Source organism: Colias croceus, chromosome 19, assembly GCF_905220415.1.
Source record: "Colias croceus chromosome 19, ilColCroc2.1".
NCBI classification, from domain to species: Eukaryota; Metazoa; Arthropoda; class Insecta; order Lepidoptera; family Pieridae; genus Colias; species Colias croceus.
This window is the reverse complement of record NC_059555.1, coordinates 6,529,993-6,547,636: the sequence shown is the minus strand read 5'-3', so window position 1 is coordinate 6,547,636 and position 17,644 is coordinate 6,529,993. Positions and strand designations below refer to the sequence as shown.

Sequence of the window (17,644 nt, the reverse complement as noted above, 5' to 3'; positions counted from 1 at the left end):
CAGAATATTGATATTTTGTGACTTCATCGTGTATATTTAGAAATAGGTAGGTACCTACTTGTTTTCTTTATGTGCGTCCTTTTTCCATGGATACTAAATACGATACAAAGTCACTTTGTAGCTCCGCTCGCTTAGTTTCTATACTTTTATTCGCTTATATCCAGAATTTAATTTTCATTCAAATTTGCCTTATGCAATTTAACACAAATTTTGGATAAAAGAGACACAACCCCACCAATAAAATCTTTATAATTTACCTGTCGGATATTAATAGACCATTTGAGCATGAGTAAACATAAAATTATGTTTGTTTCTAGCTAAATTCTTCCGTGTTATGAATATTCATTGAGGAATACTATATTATGACAATATTGTTATATATTGTATTCCTCATAATACGAAACATTTGAGGGGATGAGGAGTGACTAGTGCTCTACTAACTACACTTGACTTGTGAAGATCAAGCAATTTCCTGAGCATCAAACCTTTGTATTATGTATATATATCCATATACCTTCCTGGCACTTAAGGATAATATGAACATACTAGCTTTCCACCCGCAGCTTCGCCCGCGCAGTCAAAGAAAAACCCGCATAGTTCCCGTTCCCGTGGGATTTCCGGGATAAAACCTATCCGGGGTAAAAAGTAGCCTATGTCCTTTCTCGGGTATCAAAATATCTCTATACCAAATTTCATGCAAATTGGTTCAGTAGTTAAGGCGTGATTGAGTAACAGACAGACAGACAGACAGAGTTACTTTCGCATTTATAATATTAGTATGGATTATGTATATATGCAAATTATTCGTACTCACATATTTGAAAGTATATGTACCTAACTGATTATTGTTTAACTACCAAGACTATTAAAATGTTTCCCGGTGGATATGGCACAGGCACAGTTTCAAGGTTCCTTAGTAAAATGACTATAAATAAGTGAAAAAGAGGACGCTTCCAAGAGTTTTTTTCTTTTGAAAAGAAAAAAAAAACATATGATAATAAATAGTAAAGTATTTAGAAATAATAATAGAAGGTAGTATTACAATTTAAGGTACCTATTTGCATTACTAGTGAAGTGGCCTTTGTGCCGCACGTTCCAGAAGTTAAAAACTAAGATAAGAAAATAGGAAAATAGTTAATCCGTGACTATGGCAACTCATACTAATCTATTTAATTTTAACAACGTATATACATTGTACTTATCACATAACATTGTACATAACAATCTAAACACGGTGCGTTAAACAAATAAGCAATTCAAATCACAATAGGCTTAACGATATCGTAGGTACTCGCACATGCGATTTATCCGAACATTCTCACATAATCGCCCGGGGGTGTAATATTTTTCACCCCAGCCTCGCGCTATGAAAACATGACAAGCAAAGCTCTCCCTCGTCCAAATACACAATACGTAGGTTTTTTTTTTTGAAACCGGCTCCGCAATCGATGGCCGCCGGCGTCGGCTGCTGAATCACACGGTTAATTATTGACACATCCGTTTTTTATTCGCTGCAAGCACCGCCATTGTGGTCGTCTAATATTATTCTCTTTGTAAACCCTGAAACTGGCTGTTTCCTTACCTTTGTGAGGGTTCGTTTTGTTGGAGCTGCTGCGCGCCCTGTGGATTGTTTCAAAATTATTGGTTATCAATTTCCTTTACAAATTGCCTGCTATTCAATGAGGTTTATATAATGCCGTTGCTCTATTGAACGCTAGCTTAGGTATAATTAATATCAGTATAATGCATATATACAAAAACTTTTGTAAGGATGGCTTAAAAACTACATTTCTATGATTTTACGTCCTTCACATCCTGAAATTGCTTACCGCTTTACATTATCTATAGAGATCCTTTCTAATGATAATATTCTTAATGACCGAACGGTCATGTTATTTAATACTGTTCGAATCTTGTTCGAAGTATATTTACCATTTATGAGATATTCTTACCTTTCTTTCATTCTTTGTAACAGGTCATGTTTACTGATTTATTTATTACTTGCCTTTTTAATGCCATTATAAACTTGTATTTTATTTCAAACGAATATAATAAACAGGATGTACGATCTATGTCTACTTTTGCAAGTTGAAAGGAGAAAACTACGATATCAAGGAATCACTTGATAACATAACACGTTCACAATGAATATAAATAAATATGAACTGTTTCCTGTTTAATAAAGCTGAATATAATGTGGTTCGATCATTAATACATGGGTCTCTACAGAGCGAGCAGCCTCGCGAAGGAATTGCCGCGCGAAGCAGATCGTGTGGACGTGCCTTGATCAAGGAAAACGCGTGTGCTGTCATTTTCCAATCGTCGTCTTCAAGTCGCCTTTGTCAGGTTAAAATGTCAGTAAGACAAACGGCACGAACGGTCCTTTTGATTGGTTATCCGACCATCCGTCAGACAATTGTAAGCTTCAATCAGTTCAATTCAATTGGTCAATTTTAAACAAAACTATATCGTTAGTGCAAATTTATTAAGTGACATTCTAAATGTTCTTAAGCCACTGCTTCGCGAGGCTGCTCGTTCTGTGGCGACCTGCCTAATTATAATCGATAATCCAATGATTGACAAGGAGCAACGATTGTAACGCTTAGATACATAGATACATATTCACTCAGATTTCCTATATGATTCCGAAACATAACGTAACCTATGAAATATTTATAGGAAAGATAAACTTGTTTGCACAAACGTGCCGACATGAGTTTGATGCGACTGAATATCGTGTTTAAGTGGCTAGACTTTACGTAGAATAATATTTTATTGAAGTCTTTTACAGATTTCATTATATGAACCTTTTATGTACACAAGCTGACGTTGTGTTTGAACGTAAATGTATTTTTCTGCAGAATCTTAAAACTTTTCTTAGAGCGTCGGTTATCATATTTTGAATTGTGGTTGTATATTTATTATTTTTATAAAATAAAAATCTAATAAGACGTTTTGAATGTCTTATTTTCAATGATACCATTTTGTTGAAATTTTTCAAAATATTTTGTTTTTCATATAATGTTTGACTAGACTAGATTAATGTTATGGCAAATGCTCAAACTGAAACAAGAACTCTTTTTAAAGCACTTTTCAATCGTTATTCATATTTTACTACTTACCCGGTGGTAGCAGTTTCTACAAAGAATAATTGACAAAGAGAACGCTAAAGTTGCTCTAATATCTACGTGCAACACAACAATTTAAAATCATTCAAGTTGTATAGTATAGAATGGTGCATTTTGTAGATAGATGCTTTTCGTAAGTAAAAATCATTCATAGCCCTAAGTTATTATTAAAGTATCCTAGACAAGTATCACAGACAACCCGTTGCATGTCCACAACGCTTTATGGCCGCGTGACAACGCTGTTATCGTAATATTTGTAAATCTTATTGAAACATCGTCACGTGCAGCGTGCACTCTGATAATTTGGTAGCATAATGAAATGCGGCGATACGCCCGCGATGTCACCCGGTACCCCCATCAGATAAAGGGTTGCTATCGCCCGACAAAATGCTGAACCGATCGGTTTCCGATAACGTGTATTAAGCACGGAAATTAGGAATTATGTTTAAAAAACGGTTCGCGTGCTGGAGATACGGTTTAATGCGGTCGTAAATCGTTTTTTTTGTGTCCTGCTATGAATAAATGGGAATGCGTAATTCGATTTGGCTGGTGAGAAGTTTTGCGCAACTTTTTCTATCCTGTTACTTATTTATGAAATTTATGATGTAAAAAGGCATAAAACAATCTTGGCGATGCAAAAAAGTGACTTTAGTTAATAATGAAAGTCATATCCAGAATTATTCAATCCGGTTTTGGGAATGTAAATTATGACATAGCTTCATTGACTTGTCCACCTAAACTCCCAGCATGTCTTGAAACCAAAAAGAAAATCTTAAGTCTGAAGTAATCATAAGTTTCTTATTTAAAAAATCTTATAATCACCATTAAATTCCAATTTGAGAAATGAATTCAGTTGTGGAACATGCATCTTCGCCTGCTTTTTGCCCAAATCACATGGGACAAGGGTTAAAAGTAGCCATGTTCTAATCCAGACCTAGATCTATGTGTATACCAATTACCAAATGTATACGGATCAGATTAGCTGTCTGCGTAAAGAATAACAAGCCACCACAGCATGTATTCTTATAATATTAAGTAGGAATTAATACGATTAAAAACTTAGTACATGCTACCTATAAGTTATATTGTAATCAATGGACAATAATCTAAACTCTGAACGAATTGAAACAAGAAAACTCTAGAAGCATTCGTTCACTGAGCGTCCTCACTAAAACCTGATCGAGCTACCATCCTTTATGACACCTACAGCTTTGTCCTGTCAGAACTGATATGATTGGTAGCGAAACGCGGTCCGGGCAAAGCTTTGACTCTGCCGATTTGTAAGAGCATCGCGTTACATCGCTCTGAATGAACGTCTGCTGGCCTTTGAGGTTAACCGCTCGTGTTCCTTAATCAATAAAAAATAAAATCAATCAATTTACAATAACAAAAATAATGCCTTGGATTGTTAGGAAATTGTAGATTTGAGGAAATGGTCATATTTTATGCAATATCACATAGGAATACTGTATTAATCGTGTGGTTAAATGACGATACATTTATTTCTTTCTTTCCATTAGAATGTGGCTTCCTATTAATGGATAGAAAATGACGGATTATCGAATCAAGAAAACTAAAAAACCAATTTTATATGTCCATAACCTTTACAAACTGTTCATAACACACAATTTTACCATGAACAATTCTTTTATTTTCAAATAATGATATTTGTTTCGAAAACCAATATAGTAGGTACAACGGGTACAAATTTAATAAAGATGTAAGTAGGTATTTTAATAAAAAAGCTAGGTTGTTTATTAGCAAAGCACTTTCCCTAATTGAAACGTAAATAAAGCTGTAGGCTCATTCGGTAACTTGTTATGCCCGGGCCGGCCTCTAATGGAAATGACAAGTCTAATGTAACAACTGAAAAACATCCCGTTGGATTTAACAAAGCATTCATTTTCTGATGGCGGTAATCTCGCCCAAGGGCGGTATTGTTCCTGATTTTCTACGCTTTTTTTTTCACATTTTCTTCTCGAAAAGAATAAAAATACTGAACAGTATTGTGACGCCGACGCTCGCGCCGTGATCGCGCAAAAAGGAGGACCTGGATGACAACGAAATGACGAGAGCGTCCGCGGGTGGCCTCCCTCCTCCCCCTTGTAAAAATGTCGCCTGGGGAGGGGCGGTGTGCCTACAAGACGGCATTTTTACACACAGCCACCGATCCGAAAAATCTTATAGAGTGATTTCCATTTAGCGCATTTTGAACCCTGGCGCACAAGACGCAAGACCCACATCGCCGTACACCCAGTCTACTTGACTTTTTAAAACACGAACTCGTGTTTGCAATAAATCGATAAATATATACGTACAAACTGAGAGCGGAAAGTAAAAATTGCTCGGATTTTACAGTTCTTTGTGTAGGAGAGGTGGGGTTAGCGGTGATCGTTGGCTGTTTTAGAGTATTAAATTTTTGGATTTAATACATTTTGAACTGAAAACGGCTTGAAACCATTTAAATAAACAAATGCCAGAATTGTTTATCAAAAACTTCTTAATTGTTTTTTCGTAGCGAATTTTTAAGATAGAGTACCTACATTAAATTTATTTGCTCTACCAATGTAAATTTATAGTTTATTTTTTGTACAAAAATTTAGATGGGAACACGGTAACTTACACTCGCACACATTTATAATAACATGTTGAATTTCCAGGATTAGGAGTATAAACTTATTTTACTTACTTGATAGATTACATACATATTATTAACTTAAAGAGAATAGATTTATTTGAAGATAAAAATTACGTTATAATTATTATACATTCCTGCTTTAGTTTTAAATAGTCTCGTCTTTGATATAGCATTTGATAATGTTTTTTTTTTATAATTAACTATTAAATATTAATTATAAATTATAATCATCTGATAACTTTCTGATACAAATAAGAACCGAAGTTACTTCAAAAAACTACTTTAGTTACAATCAAATATGTTTCTTATATTCTGCTCTTATTCCGTAGCTAATTTTTGTTTAAAACCTGTTGAAGGGCAGGTATAAAATATAGTTGTAGAGATTCTGCTAAACAGTTATTTCTATAGCAACAGCTATGTTTCATCCAAATTCGTTAAGGGCCCTTAGTAGGTGAACACGGAAAAATGGACTGTTTTCTATGAGCTATAATTGAAAATATTGAGGTTTTTTCGCACTGAAATTTCTAATATGTATTACAGAACGTATGTGTGATGGGATGACTGTTTCCAAAACACGATTGGAAAAATTTTGCTCGATAAAAAAAAATCCTGAAGTTACCTCTAAAATATCATATAAATGCTCATTACAACCGTATTTTACGATAATAATTCGTATAAAATCACAAGTACATAGGCATTTACCTTCTCGATTTCGTGACTGTTTTAGATTTAGAAAATACTAAATATTTTCATTCACTTTTTGATAAAAATGTGAATGGCGCTTACGATTTTTAGTTTCGAGCACGTTGATTCCATACTAAACGCGGACCCCCTCACCGCTTACCTCAGGCCCGAATAGCTGAATTTTCGCTGACCGCCTAACCCCGAACCGAGCCTTTTCGGAATCGAAAGCAAATATCAATTAGGCTTAAATAGAAATTAGAATATTCTTAACGCGGCTGTATTTTTTATAATTACTAGCGGTTCGCCACGGCTTCGCCCGTGGTACCTACATGTTTACGTTTTTGTTCATAAAAACTATCCTATCTCTCAAGTTGGATCGAACTGCACATGGTGTGCGAATTTTATTATAATCGGTTAAGTGGTTTAGGAGTCCATTGAGGACAAACATTGTGACACGAGATTTTTATATATTAAGATAGCGGTTCGCCCCGGCTTCGCCCGTGGTACCTACATGTTAACGTTTTTGTTCATAAAAACTATCCTATCTCTCAAGTTGGATCGAACTGCACATGGTGTGCGAATTTTATTATAATCGGTTAAGTGGTTTAAGATTCCATTGAGGACAAACATTGTGACACGAGATTTTTATATATTAAGATTAAGATATACCTATGTGTATTGTGTTTATTTTTTGCTAACTACCTAACCAAATCGCGGCAACGAATTCTGCAGTATTTGTGTGATTCTTGTATTTTTTAATATTAGAAATCCCTTAGTATACAAATCAATAATCAAGTATTAGCACAATCGTGCTATTAGCACGATTTTTAAAAATGACGTCACGTCTGAGTTTTACTACTGTTGTTATATCTAGGTATGCACTTTTAAAAGCCTACATACCTGATGATATCATCTCCATTTAGGGTTAATTTTTCAATTTTCCGCATTTCCAAAATATTTTAATTGGCCATCTTTTGGCATTTTAGAAAGAAAGAGATTTATTGTCTTCAAGATGATAAACCGCACATACTGTTACAGGTGAAATATTAATATTCTTCTGTAATAATTAATGGATAAGAAGATAAGACAACTAAGGATTGAAACTTTGGCCCTAATTCTTATAGTTTTCCTAATTCTTCTATTTTTCGTAGACTTTTTTAGACATCTACAATCTAAGAGATAAACAATCGGCATTCAATAAAAGTTTTTCTTTGCAGATCAAGTACAGGCGAAACTCGCGCAAGATTACTTTCAAGATCACCCTGAGTTGAGCACATTGCAAGGCAATTCGGACCTATCAAAATGCAACAGCCCTGGTGAGGACATCTTCTCTAAGGCTAATAGTAAGTTTATGTATTTTACTTTTACTTCTCCCTTTAACTAAGTAGGTACGTTGTTATCATTGTTGAGATTTCTACTATGATACTATTATCATTGCATTGGTAAAAGAAGAGGTTTAATAAGTTCTTACACTAACAACTATAATATATCATATATCATATCATCTTATATCATCTTGTTCAGGTCTATTGTTAAAAGCATTGCTCATTATAAAATTATATTCGATTAAATTTAAGGCGGCATATTTTGTTTTTAATGCAGACCAATCGTTATTGAAAATTGCATATCTTTACGTACACAAAAGCTGTGCGAACGCGCACAATAACGAATATAATATTAAAAATTCCAAATTCGATACCGTCAGCAAAAAAAGCGAACAAAACCGAAATCTTTCCGTAAAATTAAACACCATACGTAACATAAGTACCCAAATCCAGTTTGCCGTTTGCGCGGATCTGCGCCGGCGCAGACGCATCACGGCTCGATGCCTCTCCATATTCAAATTATCGGATCTGTCGATCAGGGCGCGAACAAGCGAGCATCGGCCTTTATGCAAGCTCTAGCGTCAAATTAGTTGTATTACGAATGCTCGTACAAATGCTGCCTATTGTTGGTTGCGTACGCGCATCTGCTCGCTCGATTGTATGAATCGGAATTAGATTTCAAGTGCAGATATAGGTACGTTTGGTAGCGTTCACGGCACGTGGTTGAGGCGTGTTGATTCATGTGCGTTATCTGTGATATGTTTTTATGTATTCGATGTAGGATATCAAAATCTTTAAGTATTTGTTTATGCACAACTATGAATAAATATTTATACTTTATTTATTCACGGGCTAAAATACAAATACCAGAAGAATTTTTATTTAATTATTACAAGAGCTTCAATGTGCCATATTATTTACTCTTACTTTACTGAAATGTTGTATCTACTTATACTTAGGTATATCATGGTATGATTATAGTTCTATTTTGTTGTTGTAAGACTAAAATTTTCTGTATTTTGTTCTATACGAAATACCTACAAGATTTCCACGATTGAAAATATTACCCAAACGATTGAAAATATTAATAAAAAACAATTTGAAGTATTTTTCGTGACTGTAGTAACCTTTAATAATTTCTATCAAGGAAGAAAATTTATTAAAACTGGAATAGTGTCATAGAATCATGCTATGACACAAATTCCATTGGCTGACATAAAGGTTTTACGCATTACACTTTTAAAATAATCGATGTAACGACCAATTTTAAAATAACGGTATCGTTATTGCTTTAAGCAGGTGAGCCTTTCATTAATAACATAAATCCTGTACATTATAAAGCATTTCATCGAGAGAAATGTTAGAGAGATTGCCTCAGTGGAATGACAAAGGCAGACTATACCAATAAAAAATAAAAATAATTAGCTGCAGCACAGTTATAATTATTGAGCCCACCACGAGCTGACGTCATGTACATTTGATCAATAAACATCTACCTACATACTTAGCTGAGCATAATCATCTGAAAAGACGACATCAAATGGCAGTCTTGCTCCATTTTTGCTGTGTGCGTATCATCGGTGGACCAATCAACACCTCTCGCGTGAAATGTAGGCGGGACCTCTCGCCGTGACAAACGATCGATGCGTGGAGACGACGGGAAAAAAGGTTTGCCTGGTCTGACCGCGTATTGACATGTTATGTAGATGTGGAAACTGTATAGGTTAGGAAGAGTTTCAGAAGCTCGAGTAGTAAGGATATACATCACATAGTGGTATTTAAGGAATGTTTTCAGGGGAAGATCTAAAACGTTTTATGGATTGCTAATGTCAAGTGTACAGTCGTGGTCATGTTTAAGTTATGGTATAGATATTTAATGGATATTTTGTCGGAGTAAATCTTTTGAGGGCATTGCAATTGGTACCAATAAAACAAACCATACTAATGGGGTGGTCTATACATCTATCCAAGATAATCCTCGCAAAATACATCATAAAAGTCTTCTTATCCAGTTACTTTAACAGCATTACAACTTAAATAGTTAAGAATTAAATATTATGATTGATATCAAAGAATAACAATGAAAAACTTTCAGAGGCATTGCATCATAATTGCCTCAAACATTTCGCAAGCCGAAAGTTTTAACTTTCAGACCTTGTCTTTGCATAACTTCGCGACTTGGCGATAAAACACGAAAAAACTTATTAAAATATAATTCACTAAATATAAATTTATTTGATTATTTTATTTGATTAAAGCATTTGAATGCCATAAAAACCAAAAAAATATAATTCACTAAGTTTTTTTTTTTAATATTTTATGTTATTAGTATCTATAAAATGAAGATAAAAAATTTATAGCTTTCGTTTAATACCTCTAATTCACAATTTCAAAAATATTCTTAAATAATTAAATTTTGTTTTATTTAAAGAAAGGAAGGTTCTATAGACCTTTATCAAATTCATCCCAACCATAAAAATATTAGACTCATGAGTTTTTACATTTTTATTAAAAACTAGCGGTTCGCCCCGGCTTCGCCCGTGGTACATATTCACGTTTTCTCTACATAAGATCCATCCTCGTACTTCAAGGAATATAATAAAAAAAGAATTATCGAAATCGGTTCAGCCGTTCTCGAGTTATGCGCTTACCAACACATTTTGGGATTCATTTTTATATTAAAAATAAACTTGGGTACTATAAAATTAACTCTATCATTCATCATAAGCATTTTTGTAAGATCCTTCTGATTTGTATTACATAAGCGTGCAGTTATCGTGGCACAACAAAAAGTGAAATGGCATTCTTGTAACAAAATATGCCGTTTGGGATGGTCAAGTATTTCATATTGTTTATTTATTCATGACTGTAGAGTGTAGACTATACGACGAAGTCAACTCTTATAAAGTCTCTGACCGAGCATATTCTTTAATAGCACGTTTGTTACTCCATAAAGCAAAAAGTGCTGCAGAAATTTGAATGAAATAGCATAGACCATATAAGTTATTTGGAACTTGTATAATTTTCAATACGGTAGGTACAAATGGTAAACTAGGTTTTGATAAAATTATTATTTACTAGCGGTCCGCCCCGGCTTCGCCCGTGGTACATTTTTACGTTGTCTCTCCATAAGAACCACTCGTACCTACTTCAAGAAATGTAATAAAAAAAGAATTAACGAAATCGGTTCAGTTGTTCTCGAGTTTTGCGCTTACCAACACATTTTGCGATTCATTTTTATATTATAGATTTCTATTAAGTTTAAACTCATTCATATTACAGCATTTAAATAATAATACCTCATTACTTAGTAATGAAACAGTTATAATAAAAATAAATAAAATAACGCACCTACAACGGCTTAAAGATTCATAAAAATTCTACAGCGATATTCAAAGAAACTGTTACTTTCAGCACAAAGTATTGAACGCAACAAACGATAAAATTAACTGCGTTAAAAACAACCGACTTCAAAAACGGAAAAGTAAAAAATAAAAAAGATTTGATATTATTAATTGCTACATATTATTTAGATGTGCTATTTATTAAATAGGTTTGATGTCGGTGCACGGGCTTAATACTAAGTGCTTAGTGTTTGGCACCGACTTCAAACCTATTTAATAAATAGCACATCTAAATAATATGTAGCAATTAATAATATCAAATCTTTTTTATTTTTTACTTTTCCGTTTTTGAAGTCGGTTGTTTTTAACGCAGTTAATTTTATTTAATACTTTTTAGTGTAATTTTCAACACGAATCAAACGAGCCCAAACTCGATAAAGTTGAGTCAATATATTACTGAGTTCCTATGGCCACCTTCCGATTCCATCATCAAATCAGCTCTATGTCATGATAATGTTTCATCGCTATCCAATTTACACACTTATACAAAATTTCAGCTCAATCGGTTACCGGGAAGTGAATCAAAGTTACTTGCTACATTCCAATTAAGTCATCCGAGTACAGACAAAAATGCTCATAAAATAAAAACTACTGGGCCTAGCCGAATAAAATTTTTATGGGACCAATTCGACACCATCCTGCATCGAACAAAAAAAGAATCACGTAAATCGGTTCAGAAACCTCGGAGTAATCGGTGTACATACATAAAAAAAAAAAAAAAAAAAAAATATACCGGCCGAATTGATAACCTCCTCCTTTTTTTTGAAGTCGGTTAAAAATAGTGGAAATAAGTTTCGTAGACGGCACAAGTTTCACAGAAGCCGACTTTAATAACGTAAATAAATATTTATTTACTACTCGCTCCAGTTTAACTTACGGGTTCATAGATTTATGTGCTTTTGCAAACAAACTTTTATATTCCGTATCTAGTGGGTTTCATCTAGTAGGTTTCGAAGACAAACGTAAGATAATGTAATAAAAAATGAATCAAAAAAGGTTAAAGGACATTGCGGTAAAATAAAAATCGATATGAGAGAAATAATTTAATAAATACATTAAAATACAAAGTAAGAACATGAAATAATTACATTTATAAATAATGGCTTTCTTCGCGTTCAATCTCATATATATTAACAATTATAACATTATTTTAAATTAGTGGAGATAAACTCAAACTCAAACTCAAACATTCATTTATTCAATTAGACTACTATTTAGTAGCACTTTCGAATCGTCATTACATAATTATTTTAACATTTACCACCGATTCGGAAAGCAGTGATCTATGGAGAAGAATCGGCAAGAAACTCCATAGTTGCTCTTTTAAAATCATGTCGATATTACATAATATGTAAATTATATCTAAATACATAATATATCATAATATACAAAGAACTGTCCTGTGGTTTTTACGCGACAACCCTCCATGGGTTTTTATCGTCCATATATTCCTGAATACTGTAGTACGCTCTCTGAACTAGTACATTTTTTATATAAGTTTTAAATTTAGAACTACTAAACTCTCTAATATTATGAGGAATTCTATTGTAAAAGCGTATACCTTGACCCATAAATGAATTTTTAACTTTAGCTAATCGGAAAAATGGCATTTCAATTCTATTTCTGTTCCTTGTGCCATAACAGTGTCTATCTCCTACTCTTGTGTGTAAGTCGGCGTTTTTGTGTACATGCAAAATATTATTAAATATATACTGTGATGGTAGAGTAAGTATACCAGTATTCTTAAAGAGATCTCTTAGTGAGTCCCGAGCACGTAAATTATATATAGAGCGAATGGCTCTTTTCTGTAAGATAAATATAGTTTCTATATCTGCTGCCCTGCCCCATAGTAGGATTCCATAGGACATAATACTATGAAAGTAGCTGAAATATACCAATCTAGCTGTATCTTCATCGGTGAGATGCCTTACCTTTCGGACTGCATATGCTGCTGAACTGAGCTTACCTGCAGCGGTGTTGACATGGGCTCCCCACTGTAGTTTCTCGTCCAATGTTAACCCAAGAAATACAGTCGATTCTGTAGGGTGTAATACCTCCCCGTTCAAGGTAATATTTCTGCTCAACTTTTTAACGTTAGGTAGTAAAAATTCAACACAAGTTGTTTTTTTGGCATTTAATAATAAATTATTAGCAGTAAACCAGTCGGATATGTGTAAAAGAGTACTGTTCACTTCGTCAACATTTGGGTCATGCCTATCCACATTGAATATTAATGAGGTATCATCTGCAAACAGAACTATTTCACACCTATCCTGTAAATAATAAGGTAGATCATTGATATATACCAAGAACAAGAAGGGTCCTAAAATAGATCCTTGTGGAACACCAATGTTAATTGACGCACCGCTAGAACGTTCTCCATTAACAACTACAGTTTGTATCCTATCATGAAGGTATGAGGCTATGAGGTTCTGAGCTTGTCCTTTAATCCCATAGTGATTAAGTTTGCGCAATAAAGTACAATGTTCAACGCAGTCAAATGCCTTGGAGAGGTCACAAAATATCCCCAAAGCATTTTTTGAGTTTTCCCATGCCTTATATATATGTGTTAGTAGTGCAACTCCAGCATCTGTGGTTGAGCGCCCCTTTGAGAAACCAAACTGTTTGGTGTGCAGCAAATTATTAGAAGCAAAGTGACTAGTCAATTGGTTTAATATTAACTTTTCGAAAACTTTACTTAATGTTGGTAAAATCGAGATAGGTCTATAGTTGTTACAGTCTTCTTGATCACCTTTTTTAAATAGAGGTATAACTTTACTAAGCTTTAGTAAATTAGGAAATGTACCATAGTCACAACACCTATTAAATATGAAAGCTAAATTGTTTGCAATATTTTCTATTATATTATTAACTAAATTTACGGACATTCCCCAAAGATCACAAGTATTTTTTAAATTAAGTGTCTTAAATGCTGTAACAATATCATTAGCAGTTACGTGACGCAATTCAAATAATGTACTGCACCCCGCAACATGGTCCCTCAAAAAGGTCTCTGCAAGTATTGAAGACGAATTTAAATTATTAGTAATGCTAGCAGGGACACTACTAAAGAAATCTTCAAAAGCAAGCGCAACATCAGCATTTTTGTCAATAACCATGCCATTATTTACAAGTTTTATGGTATTACTTGATTTGCTTTTACCCATTTCACCATTAATAATAGACCAAACTGTTTTAACTTTATTATCCGAGTCGCGTATTTTATCCCTGATATACAAACGCTTCGCAGTAAAACAAACAATTTTAAAAGTTTTTGAGTAATTTCTAACATAACTAAGAAAAGATGGATCTTTATTATATTGCTTCATACCATATAACTCATAAAGAACAATCCTACACCTATGTATGCTAGGTGTCGCCCATTTACTAAATGGTAAATCCTTGGTAATATTTAAAGATTTAACTTTAAATATTTTTTCAAATTCACTATGAACTAAATTAAAATATCGATAAAAAGATATCTATTAATCTCCCAATGTATGCTTTTATAAAAAATAGCAGCTTGATTTTATTATAAAGAATCATTCATACATATATATAACATCAACTTTCTAGCTTCGATAAATTATTAGCCTTACATAAAAAAGGCTAACCATATCAAGTCATTTCTATGCGACTCTACACAGCCCTACATGTACAAATAACATTGTTTAAAACATTCCCAAAAGCAGTATTAGAACAATAGCGTCTATAATCCGTGATTGAACAAGAAATATCACTTCCATACATAAGACGGGGTGTATGTGCAATATTTCATACGACTCTACACTGCTGCACATGTATGAATAACATTGACTACAAATAACATTCCCAAAAGCAGTTTTAGAACAATAGCCTCTATAATCCGTGATTGAACAAGAAATATCACTTCCATACATAAGACGGGGTGTATTTGCAATATTTCATACGACTCTACACTGCTGCACATGTATGAATAACATTGACTACAAATAACATTCCCAAAAGCAGTTTTAGAACAATAGCGTCTATAATCCGTGATTGAACGAGAAATATCACTTCCATACATAAGACGGGGTGTATTTGCAATATTTTTATACGACTCTACACTGCTCTACATGTATGAATAACATTGACTTCAAATGACATTCCCAAAAGCAGTATTAGAACAATAACGTCTATAATCCGTCATTATTGCATGCCGATTGAACAAGAATCACTTCCATACATAAGACGGGGTGTATTTGCAATATTTTCCAACAAAGGGCGCTTAAAAAGTGAAAACGTGACATTTCCCTTCACATTTAGGCACCTAAACCTTTTGCAAACAACATTGAGAGTTCTGCGAGTAAATGAAGGGAGGGGTCCTAAACAAAAGGTGCTAGCCCACCCTCCAGGCCTTGTCGACCTGACTTAGGGTGGGTGGCTATTGGGACCATACGCGTGGTGAAAGTTGGACATTTTTTTGAGAAATATCTTGTAATTGTACTATGTCACTGAATATAAATAACTTATACAAATACATAATAAATGTTTCATTATACGTAAGTAATACAAAATATTTTAAATGATCTTTTTTTTTTCGTTGTGGCCTCAATATACTGGGCTCAATAGATATTAGTTAGAATTTAGAAACATACGAGTGCAACAGATTGTTCTACGTTTTATTATAACACTAGCTGTTCCCCGCGGTTTGACCCGCATTGCTCCGCTCCTGTTGGCCTATAGCCTTCCTCGATAAATGGGCTATATCGCTAACCTATCGCTAATCCCGCGAACTACAGTGGTAAGTAGTTCGCGAGATTAGCGGGTTCAAACAAACAAACTCTTCGGCTTTATAATATTATATTATAGTATAGATTGTAGATAGTAGGTATAATATCTTTTGCAATTTCCATGGGATTTACTTTGGAATAAATATAATAAAACATACATTATTGTATATTATGTCATACCATAGTATAATCTATACATATAATAAATCTGTAGAAGGGTCAATTCTGTACATTGAAAATATTGAAAAAATAAATACCAGGGGGTGTTACTGGATCGATACCAAACCCAAATATGTGATTAAAAAAATTTTTGTCTGTCTGTCTGTATGTTCAGGCATCAAGTGAAAACTAACGGTTTGATTTCGATGAAAATTGGTATAATTATACCTTATTATCCTGGGCATAAAATAGGATACTTTTTATCCCGGAAAAATACGTAGAAAAAAAGTAAATCTTAATTTTTCCGCGCGGACGGAGTCGCAGGCGGAAGCTAGTCTATACTAATATTATAAAGCTGAAGAGTTTGTTTGTTTGTTTGAACGCACTAATCTCGGGAACTACTGGTCCGATTTGAAAAATTCTTTCGGTGTTAGATAGCCCATTTATCGTGGAAGGTTATAGGCTATATTTCATCACGCTACGGGCAGCAGGAATGGAGCCACGGGGGTGAAACCGCGCGGAGTAGCTAGTATGTAATAATACAAGAAGTAGATTCTGTTGGAAATTGTATACTATGTATAATTGTTTCGTCATTCTTAACACATAGAATGAATATATAAATTGTCTAATGTAATTTTTGTAATACACTAATTAACATTTTGTAATTTCTCATTGTTCTGCATTTTTCATGCGGTTATTAGTTTAGTATTCGAAATTTTAATTGACATCGTAATTCGTAGAATACGATATGAAAAGAAAAATAATTCCAATTGGAAACTTGTCGTATCATTGAGAGATATGAAGGCAGTATCTTAACAATATTAAAATAGTCCACAAACATCAGAAACGATAGCTCCCGTATAGGTAGGGCGGTTGTGCTTTTTCGCAGCGCGTGTCACTTGACGGCGGGGTGCGGGCGCGGCGGCCGACACTGCGGGCGTCGCGATCCGGCGTCCGGGCGCCGTTGCCCCGGCAACGACACCGCGACACCACCCCGCCTCCGCGGGCCCGCACTACAAAACCACCCTTATCGACAACGACACACGGCCCACGGTTGCTCACTTATGTACCCACCGCCACCCCACACATAAGGGTCCGCACCCCACTATATAAGACGGTACGGTCAGGCGATGTAAATAACGCGAGATAACTTCGAGAGGGTCTAATGGAATAGGGAATCGTGTTTTGGAAAGTGGCCCGGAGAGAATGTTCTGGGTTGTTAGCTATTTTGAGTGAAAGTCGATATGGGGATTACGCTGGGAATTTGATTATTCTAACGTTCACTTGATAGCGGTTAATAGGCTTTGATGTCATCTGTCGCTGAATAGATTTGCTATCTTTATTTGCGAATTGCTTTGACAAAGGTTATCATTTGTATATTTGTTGTATAACATCTAGGAGCAATTTTAGATTTATACTTTTAATTATAGTTATTGAGATCTTAACAATAGGTATTTCAATAAATATGTCCTAGAAATATTGCTCTGAATGAAATAATCCTACAAACAATCGCAATTGTTACCTACATACATATTTATAAACTATCAGTTGC

At 34.2% G+C, this 17,644-nt stretch overlaps 1 protein-coding gene across 2 annotated transcripts in view; it reads left to right on the top strand.

Moving 5' to 3' along the window:
- Positions 1–17,644, top strand: part of LOC123700227 (Fanconi anemia group J protein homolog) — a 68,355-nt gene that overhangs the window by 32,706 nt on the left and 18,005 nt on the right. For both annotated transcript variants that reach the window (XM_045647387.1, XM_045647386.1), the window contains exon 3: positions 7,668–7,793. In XM_045647387.1, coding sequence (XP_045503343.1) covers positions 7,668–7,793 — 126 coding nt within the window. The remainder of the gene's footprint in view (positions 1–7,667; positions 7,794–17,644) is intronic.